Source organism: Serinus canaria, chromosome 6 (assembly GCF_022539315.1).
Source record: "Serinus canaria isolate serCan28SL12 chromosome 6, serCan2020, whole genome shotgun sequence".
Taxonomy (NCBI): Eukaryota; Metazoa; Chordata; class Aves; order Passeriformes; family Fringillidae; genus Serinus; species Serinus canaria.
The window spans coordinates 22,356,414-22,382,407 of NC_066320.1; the positions used below are offsets into that span (position 1 = coordinate 22,356,414).

Sequence of the window (25,994 nt, forward strand, 5' to 3'; positions counted from 1 at the left end):
CAAGGCCAGCTAGGTGTCACAAAGGCAAATATTTCTGAGACTTATCATGGCATTATTTACTGCTGCACACTTTCACAAACATGAGAGGCTTTGCCTAATCATGGCACGAAATTTGACACACTCAAAGGGGGAGGAGTTGTTGAGAGCCCTTAAACATATGTGAATAAAGCTTTGGACTCAAGAAGTCTCAAAGCCACACAGTGCCAGACCACAGCAGGATGTGCCTCACTGCATTCCTGCCCCAATTTCCTTTTGGAAGCATCTGCTAATAGCTGTAATCGCAGACAGGCCCTGTGACTCGACTCGGGACTGGGTTTTCAGTGTATTACACACACCTTCACAAAAACAGAGCTTTTAACAATGGAGAGGAGATCCTGCTTTTATTGAAGCCAGAAAAGTAAGAATTTTAATTAAAATCCATTCTAATACATCTAAGTGTATTCCACAGCCATGCCATTTATAAAGAAAAAGAAAATCTCTTGAAAAGATTTGCCATTTTCAAGTGCTAAAAACTGAGTTAAATGCACCCTGCAATGAGGGAAGAGAAGTTTCATTACAGTACCTGAGTAAGCCGAGTGGTTTGTATCACATCCTGCCATTTCCCATATATCCTAGCAGCCAAGCCTTTTACCTGCAAATTCACACTGATTAATTTAGCCATTTCTGTTAAAAAAAGACAAAATCATACCCTGCGTTCCCCCTCACAGCTTCAAACTCAAAAATAAACAGATAACCCAACATACAAGGTTTACTGGAAAAGAACAATTTTATTGTCAGGAAGTATCATCACCTCAACTTCAGATCCCTGTAACTCATGACTCTGAACTGAAAGTCAAGCACTCCACAAACATTAGAAGCACATGACTCCTCAGGTTGAATGTTTGGAATCATCATGCAAACCTCTGCCCTCCAAACACCACCTCATCCCTGGGAAATGAGGTTTGTCACAAGTCTGATTGTACCTAGAACAGGTACAACTGCAGCCACAAAAGCCAACAATGCAGCACTGGCTGCTTCTGAAACAAATTCCTTGTACATAAAACTGTGCTTTTTCATCACCAATCATGACAAGTGTTTAATCCAAGGCATTCACACTGAGATTTGCTTCATCTGCTGTGTTAAAACCTAGCACAGTGGCATCCTCTAGAAGTTACTGCAGTATTACACAAATGAAGCAATGGAGAAAACCAGAGTTAGATTTTCCCCTCAGTGCAAAGACAAACAGAAACAGAAGTGAAAGCAAGCAGAGATATAACACTCCAAGGCAAGAGTAATTAAGAGTAATCCTTGTTAAAAGGATCCATGCTCCACTAGTCTGCCTGAGTAAGAAAAGAAGAATGTTTTTGAGAGGTAAGGAAGCACACAACTGCAAATGTCTGATTTAAAGGTGAAGAAGCCAAGGCTTTTCAAAGCTGGGGCTGGTGACTTTTTCACTGAGCTGACTTGGTCTGTAGCTTGCAAAGCATGAAGGTCACAAAATTAGGACTACCAGATGTAAGGCTCACAGACAAAGCAAACAAAAGGCAGCTGTCCAAGCTTGATGCTACATCACATACAGCTGGCTTAAATCCAAAGCATCTTTAATCAATTCATTCATTTGAAAAATGAAATGGAGACTTGTGCAAGACAGGCAACTTTCTCAGTCCTCTGTGCCCTGCCCTGCAGGTAGGCTCTGCTCTTACAGCTGGAGTCAGCTACCAGTGACTGCCACAAAGAGAAACAGAGCAACTCTGTGGGCCCAAAAGTGGAGATGCCTGGCTAAAGGGATGATCAGTCCCACTTCAGAGCTGCTAAGAGTCCTATCGTTAGCATTAGGAGTATTTTCAGTGAATTAAAATGGGACTGTATTTATTCCCATGCAAAGACATGATGCAGATAGAAAAAACAGGAAAAAACCCCCAAGCCCATGAGGAACTCCTAGAATATCCAGGGCTGAGATGAGGGAACAACACGCATCACAAACACTAAAAACCACCCCCAAACCAAAACAAAACAGAAAATCAAGTTCTGCATCTTACCTTAGACCGATAAAACATTCTTGCATCTTCCCTAATATCACCTTTCACGTGCTTATCTAAGGCACGACAAAGCTTCAGTAAGTGTTGCTAAACAAGGACAAAAGTGTACAGCTATTAAATCCTCCATGTCAAAACCACAGGCTCTATTCAAATATTATATCAATTCAAAAATTACATGCTTCAGTTTGAATTTTTCTCAGAAATACACAGTTAAGAAAGGGAAAAGAAAGAAAACAAGATGACATTGCAAGATCCTCTATCTGTTGCTGGCATGCTCCTGGTAAAGCAGGTCTAAGAGTTTTTAAAAGCAGCTTCAAAGTATAGCAGAGCTATACAACACAAATTCTAAAGTTCCAGCTAACTAATTTGCAAATCCTTTCTGCCCCCAAAATAGCAAACAGAGTGCAGTGCCATTCACACCTTTTATCAGCAAAAAAATTCTGAAGTTACAATAGCTGAAAATAACCTTTTCAGTAATGATGACTCAGGTAATTTCTTTTGTAGGAATTGGCTGAGCAGGTAAAATATATCCAAGGTTTTATGCGCTGATCTTTTCTTTTTTCTAGATTTCTGATTACTTTAATAAAGCAGTTTTGCACTTCAGGATCTCCTGATAATGACTCCCAAGGTCTTTCACATTCTGTTAATTTCTTCATAAAATTCCTGTTTTCAGTCTCTCACTGAACAGCTGCCAAGAGGCTCCACTCTGCAGAACAGGTGAGACATGCTGAAATTCTATTTATAAACATTTGCTGGTGTCTCAAGGCCACCACAATTTATCCCCTTTAACTGGAAGAGGGGCAGAAATGAAATAGTTGAGATTGATTTTGCACAAGTCTAGCCTGCACAATATTCAGCCATACCTGTCTTGCTACTTGATGGCTAACAGGTCAGTGAATAATAAAGTCTTTCTTCCTTAAGAAATTGAGACATTAAAAAAACAATTGAAAATATCAAGTTCTCCACAAACCTAATATACTGAGACACCTAAGCATCCAAATGTAGCCAAACATTACTGGTTTATGTGTCTCAAACAGTTCCTGTGACAGATTTCTTAAAAGCCAAGAGCGATTCTACAGGGCAGAAGGTTTACACAGACACCTTGCAGCAAGCAACTCTCAGCATATGATCACAGAAAACTGAACAGAAATATTGAAAGGCTAAGCAGACAGAATTACTTAGATGTTCACATCACATGGCAAAAAGGAACTACCACTACAGAGAAGAGCTACAGTCCTGCTTTCACTTGCTGCACTCCAGCACAGGAAACAAACATGCTTGAAAATATTTTACTGGATATTTTTGAAGTGGTTTTCTCCTAGACTGAAAAATTTCAAACCGATTTCCAAAGCTGATAGAATCATTTGACTTAGAAATTCTGTGTAAAGTTTATATCCAGGTACTTTCTGAGAAAGATTAACACAACAAATGCCTGCCCTTTCACAGCCTTATGTCTGGAGGTAGCTCCATTCACAGAAACACAGAAGAGAGTTTTCTCTGCAGTAAACACACAAAAGTTTTTGCTTTTACCTTGCCCAGAACAAAAGCTTCCTCCAGTGCTCTTAAGCACTGGTGATCTTCCATCACATGATAGCTTGTACTAAAACAGACTAAATGTGCACGATAAACAACATTTTAAAATCTAAAGGTCAAGCCACTAAAGTTACTTACCCTTTGACTAGAATTTACAACATCAAGGAAACTGGCTTCACTGACTAGATGAAGGAGGACATAGATTAGGTAGTACACCTGGAGAGAAATCAAAAGAACTTTAGCAGTGAAAGCACCATTATTTTAACTCTTCACAGACATGGAACCATCTCTGCTTTCTGGAACAAATCCTCCAAGAGCCAGGCCAATGGACAAGTATATCAACATTTCTGCCTAAATAACTAATTTGAAACAGTATATTCACATATTAGAAACCTTATTATACTTAGGTTATTTAAACCAGTATTATACTGGTTTAAATAACCTAAGTAATCCATAAAAATGTGGTTTTACCAACTAAAAATTAAATTCAGCAGTTGGCTTTATTTTCTCTTCATCTACCTCCAGATCAAAACCCTTGTTGAGAGATTCCATGATAACCACTTAAATAACAAAACCAATAATCAGTTTTTGGATGGATGGAAATACTAAATCTTTTAAACACTTGTTTGAGAGAAAATATTAATAAAAGAGTCACAAATCTTTTTCTGAAACCTGAAGGTAAAGTTTTGGCTCAGCACTGAACAGTTTTTACTGATTACATCAGAAGGGAGGGAAGATTGTCCTCTGATTACGGAAGTAGAGACTCAAGACTTCCCTGTGACTTCAGAAAATCTGACCATTTCCCTGTTTGTAAAAAAACCAATACAGGTTCCTCCATCACATACTCCTTTCCTTCCCCCACAACTATAACCAAAATTAGTAATATTTTAAAGATGAACAGTAACAAAATAGTGTATTTACAGTTCCATACACAGAACTGTTAAAAAGTAAAAGAAATATTCCCCAAATTGTATTGTAATATATATTACATATAAAATATAAAATATAAAAGAGATGCAGAAAAAAAAGCAAAAAAGCACTTGGTTGTATACCTCATGTTCTAGTTCTGCATGAACTTCGTCATCTTTATGCTCCTTCTGCCCTTTTCTCATCTCTCTCTTCTTCTTCAGTAGATAAGAAGGTTTCATACACACAAGAAACTGATGCAGAAGAAACATCTACAGATACAAGCATTAACAAATTGGACTGATTTACTAACAACAGAAAATTGGAAACTGAGTGCCCCTACATATTACTTATCCACTGGAACAAGAACAGAAAAGGAACTTTTAATTAAAAAGGAAGTTTTCATGCTTTGTGAAATTACTGACTTCAGTGTTTGTACACTTTCTCAATACGAGATCTAACCTATGAAAACAGTGTCTCTCCACATGATTTCAAAAGAAAGACTTAAAGAAATGTAGACCTCTTTCCAATGTCTAAAACTAATGTTTAGGCATATAAACAAGCACAAGCTGCAAAACATGCAGATTACACACATATGCAAATACACCTTTAATCTGAACAGAAAATTATTAATTGGTCATTTGGCAACGTTCTTGAAAACAGGCTTACAATATTAAAACATAAAACACAAGCATACAATATTAATGCTTTCTGAACTTTCAAATTCTACAAAGACAATACATGTAAAGCAGTACCTGCTTGTCACTGTCATCAGGTATTTCTACATGCTTCTTATGAAGGAATTTTGCAATTATCACTAGGCTAAGGCGTCTTTTTACTTCCCTGAAAAACAATTTAAAAATTATTTCCCTTAGAATTTTTTAAACCCACAGTTTCTACAAAGTACGTGAGGCTGTGCATGTCTTCCTTAGACATAAACTTGCTTGCAACTATTAAACTGGATTTTCTGAATATAGGTGCTATATAAACCTGTAAGTAAGCTAGAAAAACAGAAGTATCCTCAATCTCATTGCAGCTCAGCTTCTGCACAAGTAAACAATGCTAGATACTTGTCACCAAGCCTGAAGGTAATGACCTAACTAGCTCTGCTCGCTCAGTTACATTATAGTTCACTAATTTCAAAGATACAGAACTCAGAATAATGCTTAGAAGCAGACATGAATTACCCAAAGAAAATTTAAATTTTGGTCACTCAGACAAGAATTAGAATGATGGATGTCAGAACCTGAAGCTAAGCCTTCCTTTGCTACTGTGTACCAAGAACTCACAGCCCAGAAACTACATAAAAGATTTAACAACCCTTTTTCACGGCAGAGGTGATCAGGAAGCTATACATGCACACCAAGAGTTGCACATACATCTGTAACATATGAGACAACAAATCCCTTTTTTTTTAAGTGTCATTTTTCAGGCTTTGAGCTTGCACAGATGAAGCAGCTGTGAATGATCTGTGTCTTTCTGACACGACAGCGTCATTACCGTCCGCGCGCGATGCAGCTGGGCACCAGCTGAACCAGCCACAGGAGGTTGTGGGGATTGCTGGAGAGCTCACTCACTGACAGGCACAGCTCAGGCATCTTCAAAAGAACAACAAAACATCCTGAAACTGAAGAAGGGCTGTTTGCTTTATTTGCAAAGGAGCACACACCTACTCCCTAGAAACCAGGCAGCGTAATTGATAAAAGGAACTGATCTAACAAGAGATGACGTACATAAAAAATGTCTGTGCTGCACCAGGAGGTGAGTCTGCTAAATACAGTTTAAAACAGGGTAGCTGAGATCAGAATATTTTTAATGACAGCTTACCAGCATAGTGCAATAATTTCTTCCTTCTTTAAGACTGCCATTTTAAACATACAGCTATTTTAGCACACATAATCTTAAGATAAACAAACTGGTAGAGGAGGACAGGCAACTCAATGTCATGTAACCAAAACCCTCTCAGTATACCCACCCACTTCCTAAATCTCACACAAACACAAAGCTTTCAATTTTTCATATTGTTATATTAACTACTATTGAAAATTCTGTGTTACATTTTTCAGCCAGTACTTTTCTGATATGTCAAAAAAGAAAAAATAAAAAAAACTTCAAAACAGAAGTTGCAGTTTCACAAATCTAGTACAATAAATGTATGAAATTACCTTTGTATCCCAGTCTTTTATATTCACCAGAAGCTTGAAAAAAAGGCACTGAAAATCTATCAGAAAAGGTTTTAACTGTTTCTCCAAGCTTATTTTAAATAGCAATATAAGCAGCAGCCATATTTCTTGGTCAGTATATCCATCGTGAATTACTGATGTACAGAAAACTAGAAACTTTAAAAGAAATACAAAGCATTAAAACACGGAATTATTTCAGCTTTATTTGAAGCATGATGAGAACTTAAGTTCTCCACACTCACAGTAAAATGTACCTCAAATGATGTACTGTTTTAGCAACACTTGTCTATCAACATGTCCCCATCTCCCAGTAACACCACCCTTTCATTTTAATACCTGCTGGAGACTCATTTTTTTGAGCAGGAAAGATCTTTCTTTACTACATAGATAATCCTCCTTTAATTGAAGGAAAGGTCAAAAGATTTTCTAAATACTCCAGTAACACTGAAAACGGAAATCAGTGGAGTGTTTCTTCTATGTGAGGGAGCCAAGATATTCTATAAAGTGCCACAGCTGTGAAAGGGAGACAGAAAAACTCTGCAGCTGTGAATGAAGCCAATGGAAGACAAGAAACTGAAGTTTCCAAAATGCCTGCAATAAACTCTGCTGAATATGAATATGAAGTCTCAGGACAGCATCTACTCAAACACATGCTCAGGACTAGATTGCAAACCCTATCCTCCCTCCCAAAAGAAACACACACAAAAAAAAAAGAAACCTAATCCACAAAAACCTTGGAGTTTTCTCACCTTAATCACATTAACTAAATTGTTTTCAAGTAGATTGTGGAACACTGGACTGGCAGTGGCTACATCTCCTCTTGTCCGTTGTTGATTCACTGATTCTTGCACCTGATTTCTAATAGAAGAAACACAATCTGAGCAAAAAATGAACAATTCAAAAGCCCCAAATGCTTATTGACATCAAACTGAAGGAAAAAAAAATCCTGCATGTATCAAAATGCCTTCAAATCAAAATAATCCTCAGTTCCAGAGCATCTAACACACACATCTAACTCAACTTGTAGCCAATTACTTTGCCCAGCTATTTAGCCAGTATTCCTGAAAACCTTCATTAGAAAGATGCAGGACAAAGGAGAAGGCTCTGGTTTAGTGAATCCGTACCTAGAAGGCATTGCTTGAATTCCAGAGTTATTTATTCTTACTAAGACCTGAGCCAAAAACTTACAGAGTATGGGAAAGGAAATAAAGAAGAAACTTCTGATTCTACATTACAAGCAAAAAACTTGTTTTCACAGAATCCAGAAAAAAAAAAAAATCAAAGGAAAGCACTTACAAAATATCATGCTCATTGAAGGGGGGTTGAAGATGTTGCAATGGAAAGAGAGATCTGAACCCAACACCCATATTGACAAAAACAGTTGATATATCAGCTATTGAAGGAATCCATGGTTTAAGCTGCTCATCACTGATGGAAGCTACAAATAAAAACATGGAATGGATTAGATAAAATTTAGTTCTTAGCATTAGTTCCTTTTAAGGTAAACAAATAAGCAGATTGCATCAATTCTACCAGCTCTCATCTCAGAGGAGTCAGTACATTAAACAGTAAGCTTATTTTCAGAGCAAGGAAGGAGAAAAAAAGTCTAATACAGTATTTTACACTAGGGAAACATGTTGCCTATGTAAGAGGTCAATTACTTTCAAGTTCCACCCATTTTCTGTCATAGTTCTCTTTCATCACAAACAGCAGAACAAGCAACAAGGCAACATTTTTGTCTAAAAGAACACATAAATTACTGCCCGTGTAGGCAAAGGTAAGAGGGTGTTATCACAGTGGGACTATAGAAGAGCTAAGTAAGATTTGAAAACAGGCAAGGTTTCTGGAACAAAAGTGGTAAACAAGGAACTCCCAGCCTTAATTGCTTGAATGCTCATTTATTATCTTGAACTGTTCATTCAGAACCAAGCCTAATGCCAGCAAGGCATAAAATAAAGGAGGCCACATTTCCTCTGATATCAGCTCTGATTTTAAACAAGAATTAAAATACAGGATACAATTTGGACAGGCCTGAGCAAATACTTCAAAAGAACCACATTACTTTAACAATGTTAACTGGTAGTCTTAAATGAATGGCACTTTTGATGGATCTGAATGAAGACATGGGGAACATACAAAGGAACTTGTAGTGGAGAAATATTTGAGTACAGACAAATGAAGAAGACAAAACACAGAAGACATTAGAAGCACTGTGGGCTGAAGCAGATCCTTTAAAGTGTTTTTGTGCAGGTGTATGATTCACTTCATTTTTGTCACTTATCTGGAAAATAAATCATGAAGTGCTACATACTGGGAATGACAATGTGAAAAACATCTTGTAATCCTTAAGCTACAAATGTCCACATCATCCAAAGCAAAACATGGAAAGGAGGGCAAACTTTTGAGGAGACTGAGCTTCTCTTCAGGTCAATTCTATTTGTGAAATACCAGGAGTGAATTTAAAAGCTCTGTACTGGATGCATTATTTTGGAGGTATGTGCCAGGACCATATACTGTGATACAGGCTGCACACACTCAGTGAAGGTCAGCCCCCAGCATTTCTGCATTACATTAGTAAAAAGAGAGCCTAAATTCAAGCCAAAATCATCCAACAGAACTAGTGCCTTTTACTTCCTCACTAACACTTTTCTAAGCTGAAGAGAGGAGAAGTGCTTTCACTCAGGTGGTCAGTTTTCCATCCTTCAAATGCTTACAGTTTTTTAGTGATAACTCCATCAATCTGTCTAAGATCTTGGTAGAAACACAGTGGTCAGGATGAACAGACATCATCTGTGAACAGAGAAGAAGCTATGCATCAAAAACCAAGCTGCATGATGGCATCAGTTTTCTTTTAATTAGAAAAAAAAACCCCACATCAAACCAGAACAAAAACAACACCAAACTTCCCAGCAGAGTAAAATGAGTAACAGATTAAAAAACAAATGAACAAAAAACTTAACCCCAAAATCTCTAAAGCAAGATACACTAATAAGAACAGAATACTGTGAACATTGATTATTTCAAGCAGTGCAAAGATGATATGAATACTGTAAAATTAATTATTTACAGTATCAGAATGCTGTGACCCCACGTTGGTTTATAAACAAGTCCTGAGGGTTAAGAGAATAGAAAGCACCACATACCCCTTTGGAGCCCATTTGTATCTGTGCTCAAATTGAGCTCCCTGAGTGAAGGGAGTGAAGGCAACAGAATTAACTACACACTTTTGCACTCACAGACAAGTTGGACATACGCAATACTAAACCCAAACAATGAATTCTTAGTTTTTCACACAACTCTTAACTACAAAAACATGACTATGTAGTACTGTTCAGATTTCCTGGAGCACTTCACTGGCCCAGCAAAAATATCTTTTTCCCCCCCAGGTGCTGGACAGTTTCCTGCTCTGTAAGTGATCTCAATTGGCTCACACTTCTTCCTTGTTAGTGGAACACCAGAGCTCACAGAAAGAAGGAAAGTGATTTTTTTACTGGCTGGAGGGAAGGACATGGAAGAGCAAAATGTTTTGCTTTTGGCAAATGTAGAAAGCCAGTCAACAGACTGAAGCTGCAATTTTCCAGGTGGTCAGAGTTCTTTTTTGTTTCAGGTGCAGTTAGAATGTGGCAATTAATAACAGAATGGAGACTGGAGGGAGGCATTTTTGTGAGTAACAGCACTGTGCAAATTCCTGATGATTCAGAGACTGACAGATATCTTGAAAGGAGAGAGTCACCACACTTCCTTTGAGAATGACTCCAGGCTTCTCCCTGAGCCATAAGGTACTTTTTCCAAATGAAAATGATCTGATAATGCTGGTATCACTGATGATTTAGAAGATTATATATGTAGAGAATGGTACTTTTGCACTTTTACATAATGCAATATGTATTGTTTTTCTAAGAGTGACAGGAAATAAGATTAGCATTTGCTCATGATTTGGCCCACAGCACCTCTCCTCACTCACTGTGTCCTTTTTCAATGCAGTAGCATAGATGAACATGGACATGCAGCTTTGCATTCACTCAGAGTGTGGAGAAAAGGCTCTCAATTGTTTTACCCCTAGTGACAATAAAAGTATTTCAGATGGGAGAACAAATCAGAACCCAGGAGAAAAAATATCTGATTTAAAAGTTGTTAATGGAACATATTCACAAACTTCTTCAACTGGCTTCCAGGAAAAATAATACACATGCAGAGAGTTATGATAACTACATGAATAGCACAGACTTACCTGGAACAGCCACTTCAGAATTGGTATGGGACAAGATGTGTCATGGTAAGCAGAACTTAGAATGCCATTAACAACTAAAAAAAGCTGCTGTGTTATACTAGAACTGTAAGAGAAAAATGGGGGCAAGGAAAGAGGATAAAAATTGATTACTAGTTGCATCGTCACTTTCACAAAAACATAAGAACTTCCTCACCCCTCAGATCATCATCAACAAGAAAGAAAGATCTCAATAAGCAAAACAGATGTTATTCTTATGTTATTACTTATATAAAATGTCATAGTAATCAAGCCTTGATTTTTAATAGCAATCAACTTTACAAATGTTCTTTAGAACAACTATCTTTCTATAAAGCCATACTATACAGAAAAATCTGCATTATTAGGGAATAATAGTTTCAAACAAATATTGATTTACATTATTGTACTATGAACCACTATGCCTGACAACACAGACAGCCTGCCATGCTCAATGAGACTATTAAATAAGATTTTTAACTGTCCAATGACCTTTACCAACAGTTTCAGAACAAGAGAGAAAAAATATTGTTTTCAAAATTTTTAAAATTCCCTTTTAAATAAGGGGTCTGGAGGGCAAACTAATGCAATTAAATCCCACAGCTTAATCTCACTGTGCAAATTTGTGGACTGCAAACAGTAAATGTTGGGATAACAGAAAGTGTGCCATTGCTATTACTGAATTACTGGAGCTTTAGTCACCAGGATGAGTTCAGATGGTCACAGCAGGGTACTGGTAACACCAACTTCATGGGTTCAAATCCCATATGGACTACTCCTTGTGGGTCCCTTCCAACTTAGGATATTCTCTTATTCTTCTTTAGAAATTAGGGATGTCATAAGCAGCTGAATTAAAGACATCCAGTTTCCCCCACACCCTTCTTTAGTCTCCTCTATTCTCTCTGTCTACTAAATCAGGTAACTCTGTCGAGAGATCTGTGTCCTAACTCCTACATATACCCTCTCCCTGCCTGACTGGTAAGACCTCCATGTGCCAACTGGGCAGCCAGTCCATGCCAGCTGTGCCAACTGGGCTGAATGCATAAGCAATTAAATCATAATTGCCTTCTGCAAGGGATGATCAGTTTAATCCTCATTCCTCTAGTCACTGATTTACAAAATGCTTTTGAAGCTCATAGCCTTGTGATCTTCAAAACATTAATAGAAAGGCCTGAAGCCAAAGGAGTGTATCATAAACAGCACTTCCTCAAGAGATGAGAAATCACTCTCCACCTCTTCACACCCACAACCACACATACACATGTACAAAAAATCCTTTAAGAGTAACTGAACTCTCTCAGTTCCTCTAATGCATGTTTGGAATAAAATACCAAATGAAATAACCAGAAATTTTCAGGATTTACACTTGTGGCATTAGGCAAGTATTTGTCCAGATATTTGTAATGTGGCAGCCCATAAATATAGAGCAGAAATGCCTGTGGGTTACAGAGCAGTTGTTTATGTACACACAGACACGCCGGTGGCTCAGAGACTGAATCTAACAGATGTCAGAGATCCTGACCCTCTGCAATCCTCATCAGATGGAGCCCCAGGTGCCAGGCCCATCCAGGATGGAAGCACCAAAAGTCTTTCAGCAGACATAATGTAACACTAGAAGGTCACAAACAGGTAACCACAAATGTCTTTCAGTCTGCACATGGTTAAGCTTGTGTTCATTATAACATTTCACTTCTGCTTTTGTCTCCCACAAACTGGTAAGGTTATCAACGATAGCCCAGTGTGTGGTAGAAATATGGAAGAGGCCAGAACAGCTGTTTTTCCTCATGTTTCATTTAAGAGGTTTTTCAAGAATTCCAGAGGAGGAAAGAAGGAAGCTTTTCATTACAATTTACTGTGCTGTAAAGCTAATCCAGAAAGGAAAATTCCAAGGAAAGGGAACCAGTCTTGCCTATTTAGTAAGACAGAGCTCATTTGCATGCAAAGATTAAACAGTACCTTAAAACTGCTAAAAATAACAAGAAAATTGTACAAGTAAACATAGCAAAGTGAAGAGCATATTCTTACTTCAGAAGCAGATATTCTATACGATTTTGAGGGACAAACTGAAAATTCCTCAAGTCAAGGTTATGTTGAGTGAAGATTTTCCCAGCAGCTGATAAATCAAATAAATCTTCTCCAGGGTGTTTGTCAGGTATGACATAAGTTGCTACTGAAAATCTCTTTATAAACGCCCTGTAAAATTCAGAATTGCTTTTATCAATTCAAACACTGAGAAGCTATTTGCTGCTTGAGAAAGTCATTTTCAGGTCATGAATGCATCAGTCTTATGTGAAAGCTGAATTGTTAGAATACAGTTGCACCCGAGGAAATCCACCCAACCCCAAAAGATTTTAATATGGTTCTCATTAAACATAGTAACAATTGTTGGAAACAGAGAGAGGTTAGGGGATAAAAAGGCTAGAAAAGCAGAGATCAAGATTTCATTGGTTTTAGAGTTGCAAGGACCTGTGTTCTTCCAAGAGATCATCTCCACTGGCATTGTCCTCTTTTTCTCCATCTGAAGCATTGTCCTCTCTTTCTATGTCTTCCTGTAACTGTTTCACTATTTCCTCTAACCTGAAATAACAGCAGCAGCAGAGCATATCATCACCATTTAATATTCACAACACAGTCACAACACAGTCAACAAAACCCAGGCTCTGAATTTGAACCCTGGAGTCAGGAGCCATTTACACATAGCAAAACCATGTGAGACATTGCATCTGTAAAACCCCAGCATCTTACTATTCCAAGACACAAAGTACTTTTTCCCAAAACCTAATGAATTTCCAACAGCACAATCAATGACTGGCTTGTCAGACACAAATACTCAACCAACCTCTGATAAAGTTTTTGTAATTACACAAAACTTTTGATCTTGTGGCTGATTGTTTACTTTTTTCTAAGCACCAAACAAGTATTTTATTTGTTAAACACTATTATTTACAGGAGTATCTGCTACTCCATGGGCAGTCAGCCCATAGTTACCAGGGTCAAATTCTTTAAACATACAGTTAATCACATATACTCATCACCACCACTTGCCATTAACGCATAAACCACATTTCCCTTCCTACCCAAAAGATCTCTTGTAAGAATACTCATTAGTTCTGTTCACTGACCTGTGTAACTACTCAGACACCCATAGCCTGCAAAATTTGGCAACCAATACTGAGCAGCAAATGCCTTTGAAAAAACTAGTACAGTCAGTCTACATAAATATTTCTATTTCATGCCTGACCAGCAGCTGCTAGCTGGCTCAGTGACCTAAAACCAAGGCATCAGTAAATTTAGCCTGGCTCTTCAGGGGTAAACAGATGTATCACAAATCATTCCTTGTTGTTTGGAAGGAGCCTGTCATTCAGCTTTCACCATTTAAGCAACACTTGTAGGTCCTGTCAGTTCAGTTGTATGTTGGTGGCATCAGCAGGCAAAGCTCAGCTTGCTGCTAATCAAACTCCATCAGTTCTGGGGAGACAAGGCAAATCCAAGCTTCTACAACACCATCCCACATTTTTCAAACTAGCTGTAAGAAACAAACCTTCTGGATTCTTCTTTCTCCTTCAAGAGATGATCTAAGCTGTTCACATAGGACACCTTGCTTATAATAGGAGTCTTAGAAAGCTGTAAATGAAATAACAAGACATTTAAAAATGCTATAAGCCATCAACTCATTATTAAACAAGAATCAAAATAGAAACCTCTTCCAATTTTAATGATATTTTACATGCAGATATAAACCTAAAGGAGACCCTGCAGAACAGGATGATTATCAGTTTAGGTTTCTCAGCTCTTTGACAAGTTTACATAATGGTCAAATCTCTCTCAATGACTAATTTAGAAACAACTGCTTCACAGTGGATCTGAACAGTGAAGCAAGTCTCTGCATGTCTGGGGCTGACCTTCAGCTGGCAATCATAAAGAGCATTACCATCACAAGCCTTTTACCTCACAACTCTACCACTATTACCATCCAGAGACCCTGGGAATCCCCATTCTTGTGCATGAGACAACAACCTCCAAAAATTACTCAACTGTTTTATTTTCAGAGTCTCTAGAGGGCAAAATTCCAGTGTTTGCTAAATGACCTCTAAATAAATCAAACAAAACAAAACTTCCAATCAAAACCCTAATATAAAACCAAAATAAGGCACTAATAAACAGAACAGCACACTAAAAGTTTTAATAAATTTTGCTAGTGGCTTGTTTTTCAGTAGCCAGTCTTTTATTCAGCTTGCAGCAGATAACAAATTTGAAAACTTTTATGGCCATGATTCCATTCTTTGGACAAGCACAGCTCTTTTGACACCACCCTGGTGTTCAGTCATCTCTTAAATATAACAAGCAGCATGTCTTTGTGTGGGAAATCTGCAAGACTTCTTAGTTTATTTTGTATTTGGTCAATATCTGCCAAGTAACTGTTGAAAAAACAGGGAATCAAAACTTTATTCCAATGTACACATACATCCTTCCTTACAAGAAAAGAATGTGGATACATGCAAAATTCATGGTCATGGAAGTGTTGGGACTGTTCTTAACTATTTTGTCCTACTTGGCCGTGACTTATACCAGGAACAGGCCAGCCAAATGTTGTGGTCACACACTTGTCCCACAAGCATTTGCTGCATGTGTTTATCAGGCTTAACCATTAATCAGGTAGTCATGTTGGCTGAGATTGTGAAATACATATGAAACCACACAAGTCTGATCTATAACACTCTTGATTACAGAATCCTAAGAACAGATTAAATAATTATGGCTGCTCAACATCTGCCCATGGAGACAGCAACTCAGTCAACAAATAAACCCTATCAGAGAGTGAAAGGCATGAGGAGAGGGAAAGGCAGAAGAGAGAATTTATACAGGCATTCTGCTGTTGGTTTTCCACTCTAGAAACTAGTGATGGGCTGACCCCAGCCAGCAGCTAAGCACCACACAGCTTGGCCATTTCCCCAGCCAGTGGTGCAGGGCAGTGAAATGAAAAGCAAGAAAAGCAAAGACAAGAGAACTCATGGGTTAAGATAACAACAGTTTACTAAGGGAAAAAGCATAAGCAAGAAAAGAAAAAGCTATACAAGCAGTCACTCAGCACCTCTGACAAGCAGAAGGATGCCCTGCTACACTCTGAGCAGTGGCTACAAGCCAGACCAAATTCCCTCACTTGGTTTTTTGACTGCTGAACATGACATTATGTGGCATGGAATATATCCCTTTGGTCATCCAGGGTCTGTTTTCCAGGCTCTGCTCCCTCCCAGCTTTTTATCTGCTCTATGGGAGCAGCATGGGAAGAAGATAAAGCCTTGATGCTGTGCAAGTAGTGCTCCACAATAGGTAGAAGATTGGTCTATTATCAACACTAGTTTTGTCTGAAACACACAGCACCACACAGCTGTTATAAAGAACATTAATTCCAACCCAGCCAGGCTCAGTATGAAATCTCTTTGTTTAAATACAGCCATTCCCAACCTGTACCAACTGTCAGGAATGCCACACTAAGATGCACTGCAGAACCTTCCCTATTAAAACATCATTTTACAATAAAACTTCAAAATCACTACCTGTTTGACAAGCTCTTATTGAACAAATGAGCTAATTTTAAAAACACCAATTCATCACCATAATATCCCGTACACAGGGATTCAAAGACGTCATCTATCTCTTGTGATCAGAATTCATTCAGCTTTTTGAAATCCTAAAATACTTCCAATTTCCATGAAATACAACCTCAAAGAATACAACCACACTTACTCACACTCAGATCTCTGACAATCACTGACTGTGGCAAGGATATATGACTGGAGTCTAGCACACACATCTCTAAATGTCTATATCAATTTCCTCCAGTTAACTTCAGCTCATCAAAATCTTACCTGACTAGGAAAACAAAAACATTAGACTGCACACATTTTCTAAACGTAGCCTCCTGACTTTGGGGGAGAAATAGCAAAAACACAACTCCTAAAAACAACCAGAAGGGATAGAGCTAAATCAGTCTGGCTGCACAAACCATCTTTCAGCCATTCCCAGGACAAGCACAGTAACAAGCACGTCCCTGCTCCAACTACACTGTAACTGCACAGCAGCACAGGACCCTTAGGCCAAGTAAGCAGCTTTGCAGGCAAATAATTCTGAATTATCATGCATTATGAATAAGGGAGAAAATCATATAAAAACACAACATAAAGCTGATTATCTGCTATCTCATTATACTCTGCTATAGCTTTAACTGGCATAATGAGAATCAGCAAGAGGTGGCTGAGTTTTACATTAATTTTTGACTAAAATTAATGTAAAGTAACTATTACCAAGCAGTCACACACATCCTGACTGAATAGGTACTAGGAGACTACTGGACATCTTAGCTGCTCAAAGCTTGTCATTTGTTTATAAAACTGAGCTAAATAGCAGAAATTAGTTCTGTGGCACACCTGAACAAGCTGCTGCCTGTATGTGCCAGATGGTACAGATGAGGTAGGAGGCAATTTTATTTTTGGGTATGAGATGTCTCCATTCACCTGGGCCTCTATCTGTGTTTTGGTGGTATATACCTACTATATAAAATTTCATTCTAAAATTTAAAATATGGGGTAATAACTTAGCACCCACTGGGCCCTGCACTGTGCTAAAATCCATACTATTTTCCTTGCAAATAACATCTGTAAAAGAATACTTGAAAGAATGTGTTTTACTGGTTTTAGCCAACTTACATGAAGCTTCAGCAATGGAGTTACAGTGTCCTGAGAAACACTGTCAAAGGAGTCTTCCAGGGTTCTTCTTGCCTGTGGTTGGAGACTTGAACTAAGCATTTTTTGCAGTGGCATTAATGCTTCTTCCTCCTCATCATCATCATCTACTAGAATGGATTCCAAAACATCATCTTCACTCTCAGAGCTGCTTTGCCATTTTCTGCTCAGCTTGGACTTGTGTGTAAAGTTCCTTTTAACTTCCAGTTCTGCCGAGGGCTGTGAAGACTCATGGCTGCTGTCCACAAAAGACTCTTCCAAAGGCAATGAAGGGGGAACACTTTTGCCAGTCTCTGGGGACAGTCCAAGTTCCCCAGAGATTTCCATTCTACAGGAATCAGGAGTATTTTCAGAAATCTCAGGGACTGTATTAGAAAAACAGTTGCTGGGTTGAATACTGTATCCTTTATTCCATTCATGTCTTTCTGGTCTTTTATCTTGCTCTTTCCTAACATCCAATACCTGAGATAAGCCAGCAACCTGGAGAGGGGATTTCATGCCTTTTGTTTGTGTTAAGTGGTGGGGAGAAGGCAACACAGTACTTTTTTCCTGAGAAAAGGGAAGTGACTTTTCCAAGAAAAAGCATGAGTTAGCCAGCTGCAATTGATTCTCTTTGGTATCCACAACAGAAATGTGGTTATTTTTAGCAGGACTGTGTGTAGAATATGAAGATGACAAACCTACAGTGGAGTAATTATTTTTCTCCTTTTCATTGCTTGAGTTGAGGAATTCCTCTGAAAGAGTCAAATCATGTCCAGAGAGGGCAGAAGGCTCCTTGAGTTGCAGAACATCATCATGAGGAGACTTTAAAAAGATATTTTTTACAAAATCACGCCTCCAATTTTTGCATTTTGGTGATCTACTAAAAGCAGAGTCATTCACTTCAGATTGATCTGAAGCATCTACATCCACATTCATGGCAGTGTGTTTTCTTTTCCCAGGAGAGTCTCTTGGTTTGGACAGCCCAAAGGACGCCTTAAAGAAGTGTGAAGGAACAGCTGGGCTCTTTGGTGCACCAGAGGCCATCTCAGATGATGTTCTAAATGCATGTGGAGAAGATGCCTCATGTTCTAAAACCTGTGTTATCCTTGGTTGAGATGGGTCATCTATGAAGTGTTGGAGAAAAAGATGAAACATCATTATCATGTTAAAAAAAATCAAAATAGTAACAATAATTGTCTTAAAAAACAAACATGTAACAGCTTTCCATTTTAAAACTAACTTCTGGTTTTAAGTTAACTAGGACTAGAGCAGTAAAGAGCCTAAAGAGTTTCCACCCCCCTTTTGTTATCTTTTTAAAGTTTATCTTCCTACTAACCTACCTCAAGCTTTTTAGATTCCATTCTACCACCCATAGAACAAAATTATGTGGTTAAAAAGGTCAAAAAGAAAAAAAAAAAAGAAAACAAAAACCAGCTCAACTTTAGTGGTTGGTTCAACAAGAATATTTTTTCTGGATTAGGCTAAAAGGCACAATTTATTAACCACCAAAGAAAATGTGGATTATCCAAAACACAAGAGAAACCATTAAAAAATCTGGGATCAAGGTTTTAAGACAATGAGATATCACAAATTCTAACTAAGTTACAATCAATATGTTTTACACTAAAATCCTAAATTACTTTTAAAACTCTTCAAACTTGCCATATATTAGAAATAATACTGACTAATCAGTAGCAATTATTGTTTTAGTAGAAGAAAATAGGAAACATAATTTCAAGGGAAAAAAGCCATTAAAAATAGATATGAAGTGATGAATTCAATTAATTAATTCTATATCAACAGCAATGCTCATACCTGAGGCAATCTCCCTTGAACCAAAAGACATTATTTTTCTTACAGGACATCCATTTCCCTAAAAATGAAGACAGAGGGAGGGAAAAAAAAGTTAATTGTATACTTTTAAAAACTAGTGTTGAACCTAGCACAGACATGGTTCCACACACCCCCAGAAATATGTTAATGGACCTAATTTTAAGACAAATTTTAAATACAGCTGCAAAGATCTCTCCACGACCCAAATTATATATTTTTTCCTTCAGATTAAAAGTGACCTGTAATTAAATTCTACATTTGTAACAGGACCACTTCCACCTCTATCTAAATACTGTGGCTTAAATGTATAAATCTGAACTGCTGTTAACTGCAACTTCTAAATAGCAGAAATTTGCCAGTCTGCTCCCTAAGCTACACTGTAAGAAAACACAAGATAAGGCATTTAAGATAAAGGCATCTTTTTTTTTTTACAAAATACAATTTCTATTGCATTTCCATGCTTGCATCTAGCCCAGAATATCTCCCCTGCTTTTAAAACAGGATTTTTCACTGATTGTAAAATGATTAAGAACCAGTTTACACAAGCATGACTTAAAACTTACAAAGGAATAGCAAAAAACCATAAATTTGTGTTGTATTTGAAAAAGGCAGCACCAAGAATCTTATCTTGACGTGTAAGATTTTAAAAATCTAAAAATTTAAAAATTCATATGCACCATGGGTCAGTGATTTCCACCTTTAAAAACTCCTGATACAAAACATTTGTTCCTTAGAATGGTTTTACAGGATATGGCTTAGATTGGTTCCATTTCTGCTTCTCCCATTCCCTTTCTCTGCAGAGAGCTTCCAATGACAACCCAAATGCAGGATTGGTAGGAGAGCAGGGCAGTGGGGAAATGTGGCTTGAGCACAGAGATGTGATGCTCACAGTACCATTTTTCCAGCTCAGGCTTTTCAAATCTCAGCTTCTGCAGGTGAAACCCATTTGTCAGAGTCTGAGCTGGACTCTGTGAGATCCACACAGTCATTCTTCTCTGCCCAACTATTTTCATAAGAAAATGGTGCTCTCCTTACACCCAGACATTTTTCATTTCTTCCCTGTTCTGGCTAGACAGTCTTTACCTTTTTGGTCAAGGAATACACCTGAGACCCCGCAGTAACGAGGAGTTTCTGAATCACAACTTTTGGTACAAAAAACCCAGGGCTCTGCACACTCAGCCGTTCTCTGACATGTTTGCACTGTCCTTTTCCAAAAGACACCTACCACAGGACTCATTTGGTGTTTGGTCTGGCATCTTTTTCTTCTGACCTTCTTTGGAGAAGATGAATTCCTATCAAAACCTTCAGTGCATAAGACTGACAGTCCTATTCCTTCATCTTTTACATTTCCTTTGTCTGGTGAGGACAGCACAGTTCTGTCTTTATGGACATGGTGTAGGAGAAAAAAGACCAATTATTCACAAAAACTATACTGGGGGAAAAAAAACCCAACTACAAAACAACAAACCTTATTATAGTGTATTACTTCTCTCTCACAGATATTTTTTCTCTCTCGCTCTCATGTAATCCAAAATTAATTAACTAATCATCCAGTTTTGCTACTGCCATGCAAAGAAGCACATAACCTATGATGCAGCTTCAGCTGTTATAAACAATCTGGTTTAAGCATGAGACAGAACTTGAAATAATAATTACATCACTATTTAAAGAAATTAATTTAAACAGGAAATTGATATTTTCAGTTGATTAGAAAAAATTTAAATGTGCTCATTTTGACATATTTGGTAAGCTATACTCATTATGTTACTGCTCCACTACAGAATGAGATTGGATTATCATTCTGCATGCTTCCATAATTAAAATTCATATAAATATCTTCCACTTGGAAAAAAACATATTTACCTGGACTCAAAACTGGCTTGAAGAACTCTGTAATCAACTGGTTTCTGAAAAGAAAACATAATTTTATCTTTATAAAATAATAAATAAATGACCATTCAGTGAATGTTGCATAATTAAAAAAAAAAAAACCTGTAAATTACTTCTACAGATTTTCCTTAATGCCAGCAGCTCTTATTTCTGATAAATCAGAAAAAGCACCATCATTGTCTTTACCTTCTAGCCTTCACTCTGCTTGGCTAATGAAGTTAAACCTGTCAGTTTCCTCACTCAAACTCTTTTCTTTATAATCCTGGTAAATCCTAACCACCCTTCCACCTCAAACTAAACTGTCCTGAATGGGACTGACCTCACCTGCACCCAGGATCCTAGGTGAGACATCACCAGCACATTATGTGATGACATTATGTCATTTAACAACCTTCCCATGTCCACCATCACTCTGAGCTGCTAACCCAAGTCAGCATCTATCTCACCCAGCTTCCAACAGAGAGCAGCCTACAGCCACCTACAAGGTAATTACTAGCTTTAAATCAGAGATTTTATCTCTGGCAAGAGCAAGTGGGACATGGGAACACCAGGGCGTTCTCCACTGAAGAATATTGCTTCTAAAAATGGGCAGATTGGCTGAACAACAAAACACATCAGAATCTGTGAACTTGCTATCTTCATCTTCCTCCACAGCTTGCTAATGACTTTAAGGCTATACTGAGTGCTGGCTTGGGAAGTGTCTCAAAGTTTGAACAAAATATCGATATGAGCACAATTGTTCATGTTGTTGCAAGAACAGCAGAGGTTGGTTCCAAGTTTTGTTGTCTTTCCATACCTTCCAAGGCAAAGTTACATTGTTATTGCCTGAGTAACAGTGATAAAGGCAAAATCTACTTACTCCAGAAACTAAGGTAACATATACAAGTATCCATACACGACTGTGTCCCCAAAGATTCAGTAACCATATTCGAAGCTTAGGGCAGAAGAACCCACAGTGGTTATTTTTATCAGGACTGTGCACAGAATACGAAGGTGACAAACTTCAAAAAATGAAATTAATTTGGATCTAATTTTGAATCTTTCTTTAAGTTTGTAATCATCACTTTTGCATTTTCTGACACAGCTTTTGCATTGTTAGCACCTACAGAAATACAAAAAGCTGTTTATAAAGCACTGATAATTCTTAAATCACAATACTGGCAAGCACTGATAATTGAAGATACTGTAACTCAGTGAGAAGTAACTTGTAATCAGAATCTGTGGGTGCACAAAACTGGTTTGGCTTATCAAAGAAAGCAGAGAAACTACTTGTCAAAGACTGGCTGCCTCCAGCTTGTCCCAGCTCAGTTTGACATAGGACAAAATAAGTGTGTTCTTCCCACACACTACAGCAACAGTGTTAAATTTTGGACACCAGGCTCTCAACTCCATCAGACAGGTTTACTGGCACCAATCAGCTGCCTGGTTGTAGCTTAAGGTGGTGCCTCAAAAAAGGGACCACAAACAGAAATCCCTGGGCAATCTAAACTACCCACCAGTCCAGACCAATAGCGATTTTAGGGTCTGGACTGGTGGGTAGTCAGTCTTCACTGGTTCACTGTTTTGCTACCCAGTCGTGCTCTGTGGCCATATTCACACCCTCTTAGTTTCAGGGGGAGTTGCAGTTGGTTCTGTGTTCCGTGTTATAAATATGGTTGTTGCTGTTCATGTACCACTATTTATGGGCTGTCCACTCCAGCTATTAATTTTAAAGTAATATTTAAGCCATTAACATTGTCTAGTCTAACAACTGTTATTGTTCAGGTTGTTAGCCCCAGGTTTTGCCATAATCCATCTTGGATTGCTCAGCAGAGCCGTGTAGTTCAAGTAAAGTTCAGCTTGCGGTCTAACAACTCTTGCAACTTCTATCACTCAGCTACTTTCAAACAAGAGGAAAATTGCAACACACAGGATCCCCGTATTTCAGTTCAGCAGAAGAACCAATGACTTAAATGCAGGTTTATTCACTGTTCTTGCTGCTGACCAATTTGTTTTTCTGCCCTAGACCTCCTTGCACTCCTCACCTGCCTCACCTGCTCACAGCAAAGCCCTCTCCACCTTGCATTCCTCAGGACACACCCGCTGCTTGCTTGGGCTGCTCTCAAGCTGCGAAATCATCCGGTGCCCAGAGCTTTCCACACTGCCTATCCTTCCAAACCCTTCCTCTTCCCCTAACTGAGCGACTGTACTTCCTTCTTCCCCAGTAAAGCCCCAGCTGCACATGAAGCACTGCTGGCAGGCCACAGCTCATCTTCAGTTACCACCCAGATTCCTCTCAGCACCTAAACTTTGAAGACAAACTGTGAAGGACAGAAATGTTAAAGGTCATTGACTCAAACAAGCAATACTGCTGAGGCCCAGGTTTGCACCCCCAATAGAAGGGGAGAGGAGAGGGTTTTTCTGTGTGGACTTGAAACCTCTGATGTGCCTAAGACGGGAGAGGGTGTACCCCCACATCCAGAGCATGACCACGACAAAACAAGCTGGGGCTTGAGCCAGACAAGGGACAAGGATGATATGGCACAGACACTGCAGAGGTGGGAAAATGCTTTTCATCACACCAATGTCCTCCCTTACGCAACTGGCTCAGTTGTAAACCAGCACCCCCCACCCAGGGGGAGGTATTGGCATATTCACACTTAGGCTGAAGTATTTATCCCTTCTGTAAAGGCATAATGTGAGAAAACATGATACGAGAAACACCGGTCTAAGATGGGGCCATAAACCATCAAAGACCCCCAAAGTGCAGCCAGACTCGTTTCTGGAGCCTTGTAACAGACAGTGTTAAATTCACCCTCTCCAAGGGAGGTACCTGGGCATTCCCACCTGAACATCCATTAACCCACTGAGCTCTACATTTTGGGGCCTTCCCACATCCCTGACTGATCAAGGCAGCAAGTACCACTTTGACCAGCAGACATCGGAATTGCAACAATCAAATCTCATCACTGGATCCATGGAGGTGATATCTCTGCAATCTACTCCTATACTTGTTTTTTCTTTCTTTTCCTTATTTATTTCCTTAAGTCGTATCTTTATGTTTCTATATTGTCCTATTACTAGAGATAATAACCAAAATGGCTACATACCTCATTTCCATTGCAACCAAATCACCCTAAAATAAACCCTATGTGTGCATATTTATAAACACCAGGTATTCAGTGTTCTTTCTCTCTAATCTGCCCCAAGGGACCAATTAACAAGAACCTCAGTTACTCTGGCCTATGAGGCAGCTTGTAACAAAACCAAAACCAAAAAACAAGGCCTTCTGCCATCTCTGTCCTTGTTTCCACAGCCACTGATTCCAAATGACTGCTTATGTCCTTCCCATATTGTTCTTTTTGCTGTCGTTTATTATAAATCCAAGAGCTTTGTAACAGAGTTTCTGTTTATTCCATAATTATACAAAACAACAGGGAACTAAGGCACTTCCCTTCTCCCTCAAGTTTAATCAGAATGAAGAGTTAGCGAGTGATTTGTCTTAGGCAGCTTGTTTGGAAGTGCTTATCCACCAATATTTTCCCCTTTGCGTTTGTAACTCTGCCTTTTGGAGTGCAAGGAACTGTCCAGCCAAGGTTCTGTATTGTGTCTGAGACAAGGAAGTGTACTAGAAACTTCAGACAAAAGCAAAGGGTGTGGAAAAGAAAAAAAGAAAGAATTCAATACAGTACCAGGAAGAACGTGAAAAAGAACTGGGCCGTGCAACCTGCCCTTCACATACATGTGAAAGTACAGAGAGAAATGTGATTTTCTATGTGAATGGGGCCATGACAGCTCACAAACCATTCACAGGAGAATCTCCAGCCTTTAGTAGAAGGTTATTGTGTTTAGCTCTTTTGCTAACAGGAAAATCACAGTTGTTTAATGCATCTGTCTGAACCACTATAGAGCTCTGGCTAACACTTGTCAGCAACATATATAAATTCAGCAAGACCTTTTATCCCAAATAAAAATTATCACACCATATTTTGTGAAATCTCAGCTCGACTGAGACACCAAGGAGACCACTAAAAATCCAAAAGAAAATGCAAAACCCATAAATACGTTATTTGACCCATCAACAGAAAAAAGCTGCACAACCAGGATATGAACTTAATAGACCTTCCAGGCCTTTCAAAGGAAGGAGGACACAGCCTGCATGGAAGAGGGAAAGAGGAAATACATTCACTTGTCATTAAAAACAAGCCCCTAAGCATTTCGTAAAAGCTGTTACTGTTTACAGTAACTTTCGTGTTTCTCTCTGGCTGGATAAAAACTATCTTTTTAAAAGGCTGTATTGGAAACATTAACAATACCTCCCAGATAGCACATTCTCATAACACAGGACTAAATTACAAAAAGCTACTACATCATTGATAACAGAGAGCATCTTGAAAAGCTGCGTAAAAAGAACACAAAGCCAAGCAAACAAACAAAAACAAAGAAAAAACACAACAAAGCCAGCCAAAACAGAAACTTATGTAGAAAAACGCAGTCTTTTAGACAACTGCAACAAAACCGAAATCGCAGTTTCGATTCATTTTCTTGGGCAAAAAGTAAGATTGAAAAAGTGAACTTTTACCCTGTCCCCCTCTTTTAAATGACAGTCCCATCAAAACAGAGGATCTGAACAAAGTAAGGGGCTACTAACAGCATAAGAAAATTATGACTTGTCTCATTC

At 38.5% G+C, this 25,994-nt stretch overlaps 1 protein-coding gene across 2 annotated transcripts in view; it reads right to left on the bottom strand.

Moving 5' to 3' along the window:
- The window catches only part of SLF2 (SMC5-SMC6 complex localization factor 2), a 29,623-nt gene that overhangs the window by 2,751 nt on the left and 878 nt on the right, over window positions 1-25,994 (bottom strand). The window contains exons 2-19 of one of the 2 annotated variants that reach the window (XM_030241187.2): window positions 21,308-21,351; window positions 20,670-20,824; window positions 19,427-19,484; window positions 17,594-18,735; window positions 14,428-14,510; window positions 13,353-13,463; window positions 12,912-13,079; window positions 10,872-10,974; window positions 9,355-9,430; window positions 7,937-8,078; window positions 7,390-7,498; window positions 6,623-6,796; window positions 5,958-6,055; window positions 5,213-5,300; window positions 4,604-4,729; window positions 3,690-3,767; window positions 2,019-2,105; window positions 563-631 (exon numbers count right to left, since the gene is read on the bottom strand). In XM_030241187.2, the coding sequence (XP_030097047.1) occupies window positions 563-631; window positions 2,019-2,105; window positions 3,690-3,767; window positions 4,604-4,729; window positions 5,213-5,300; window positions 5,958-6,055; window positions 6,623-6,796; window positions 7,390-7,498; window positions 7,937-8,078; window positions 9,355-9,430; window positions 10,872-10,974; window positions 12,912-13,079; window positions 13,353-13,463; window positions 14,428-14,510; window positions 17,594-18,735; window positions 19,427-19,484; window positions 20,670-20,824; window positions 21,308-21,351 (2,911 nt within the window). Of the gene's footprint in view, window positions 1-562; window positions 632-2,018; window positions 2,106-3,689; window positions 3,768-4,603; window positions 4,730-5,212; window positions 5,301-5,957; window positions 6,085-6,622; window positions 6,797-7,389; window positions 7,499-7,936; window positions 8,079-9,354; window positions 9,431-10,871; window positions 10,975-12,911; window positions 13,080-13,352; window positions 13,464-14,427; window positions 14,511-17,593; window positions 18,736-19,426; window positions 19,485-20,669; window positions 20,825-21,307; window positions 21,352-25,994 lie in introns of those variants that run through there. The other variant, XM_050976371.1, reaches the window with a different exon arrangement.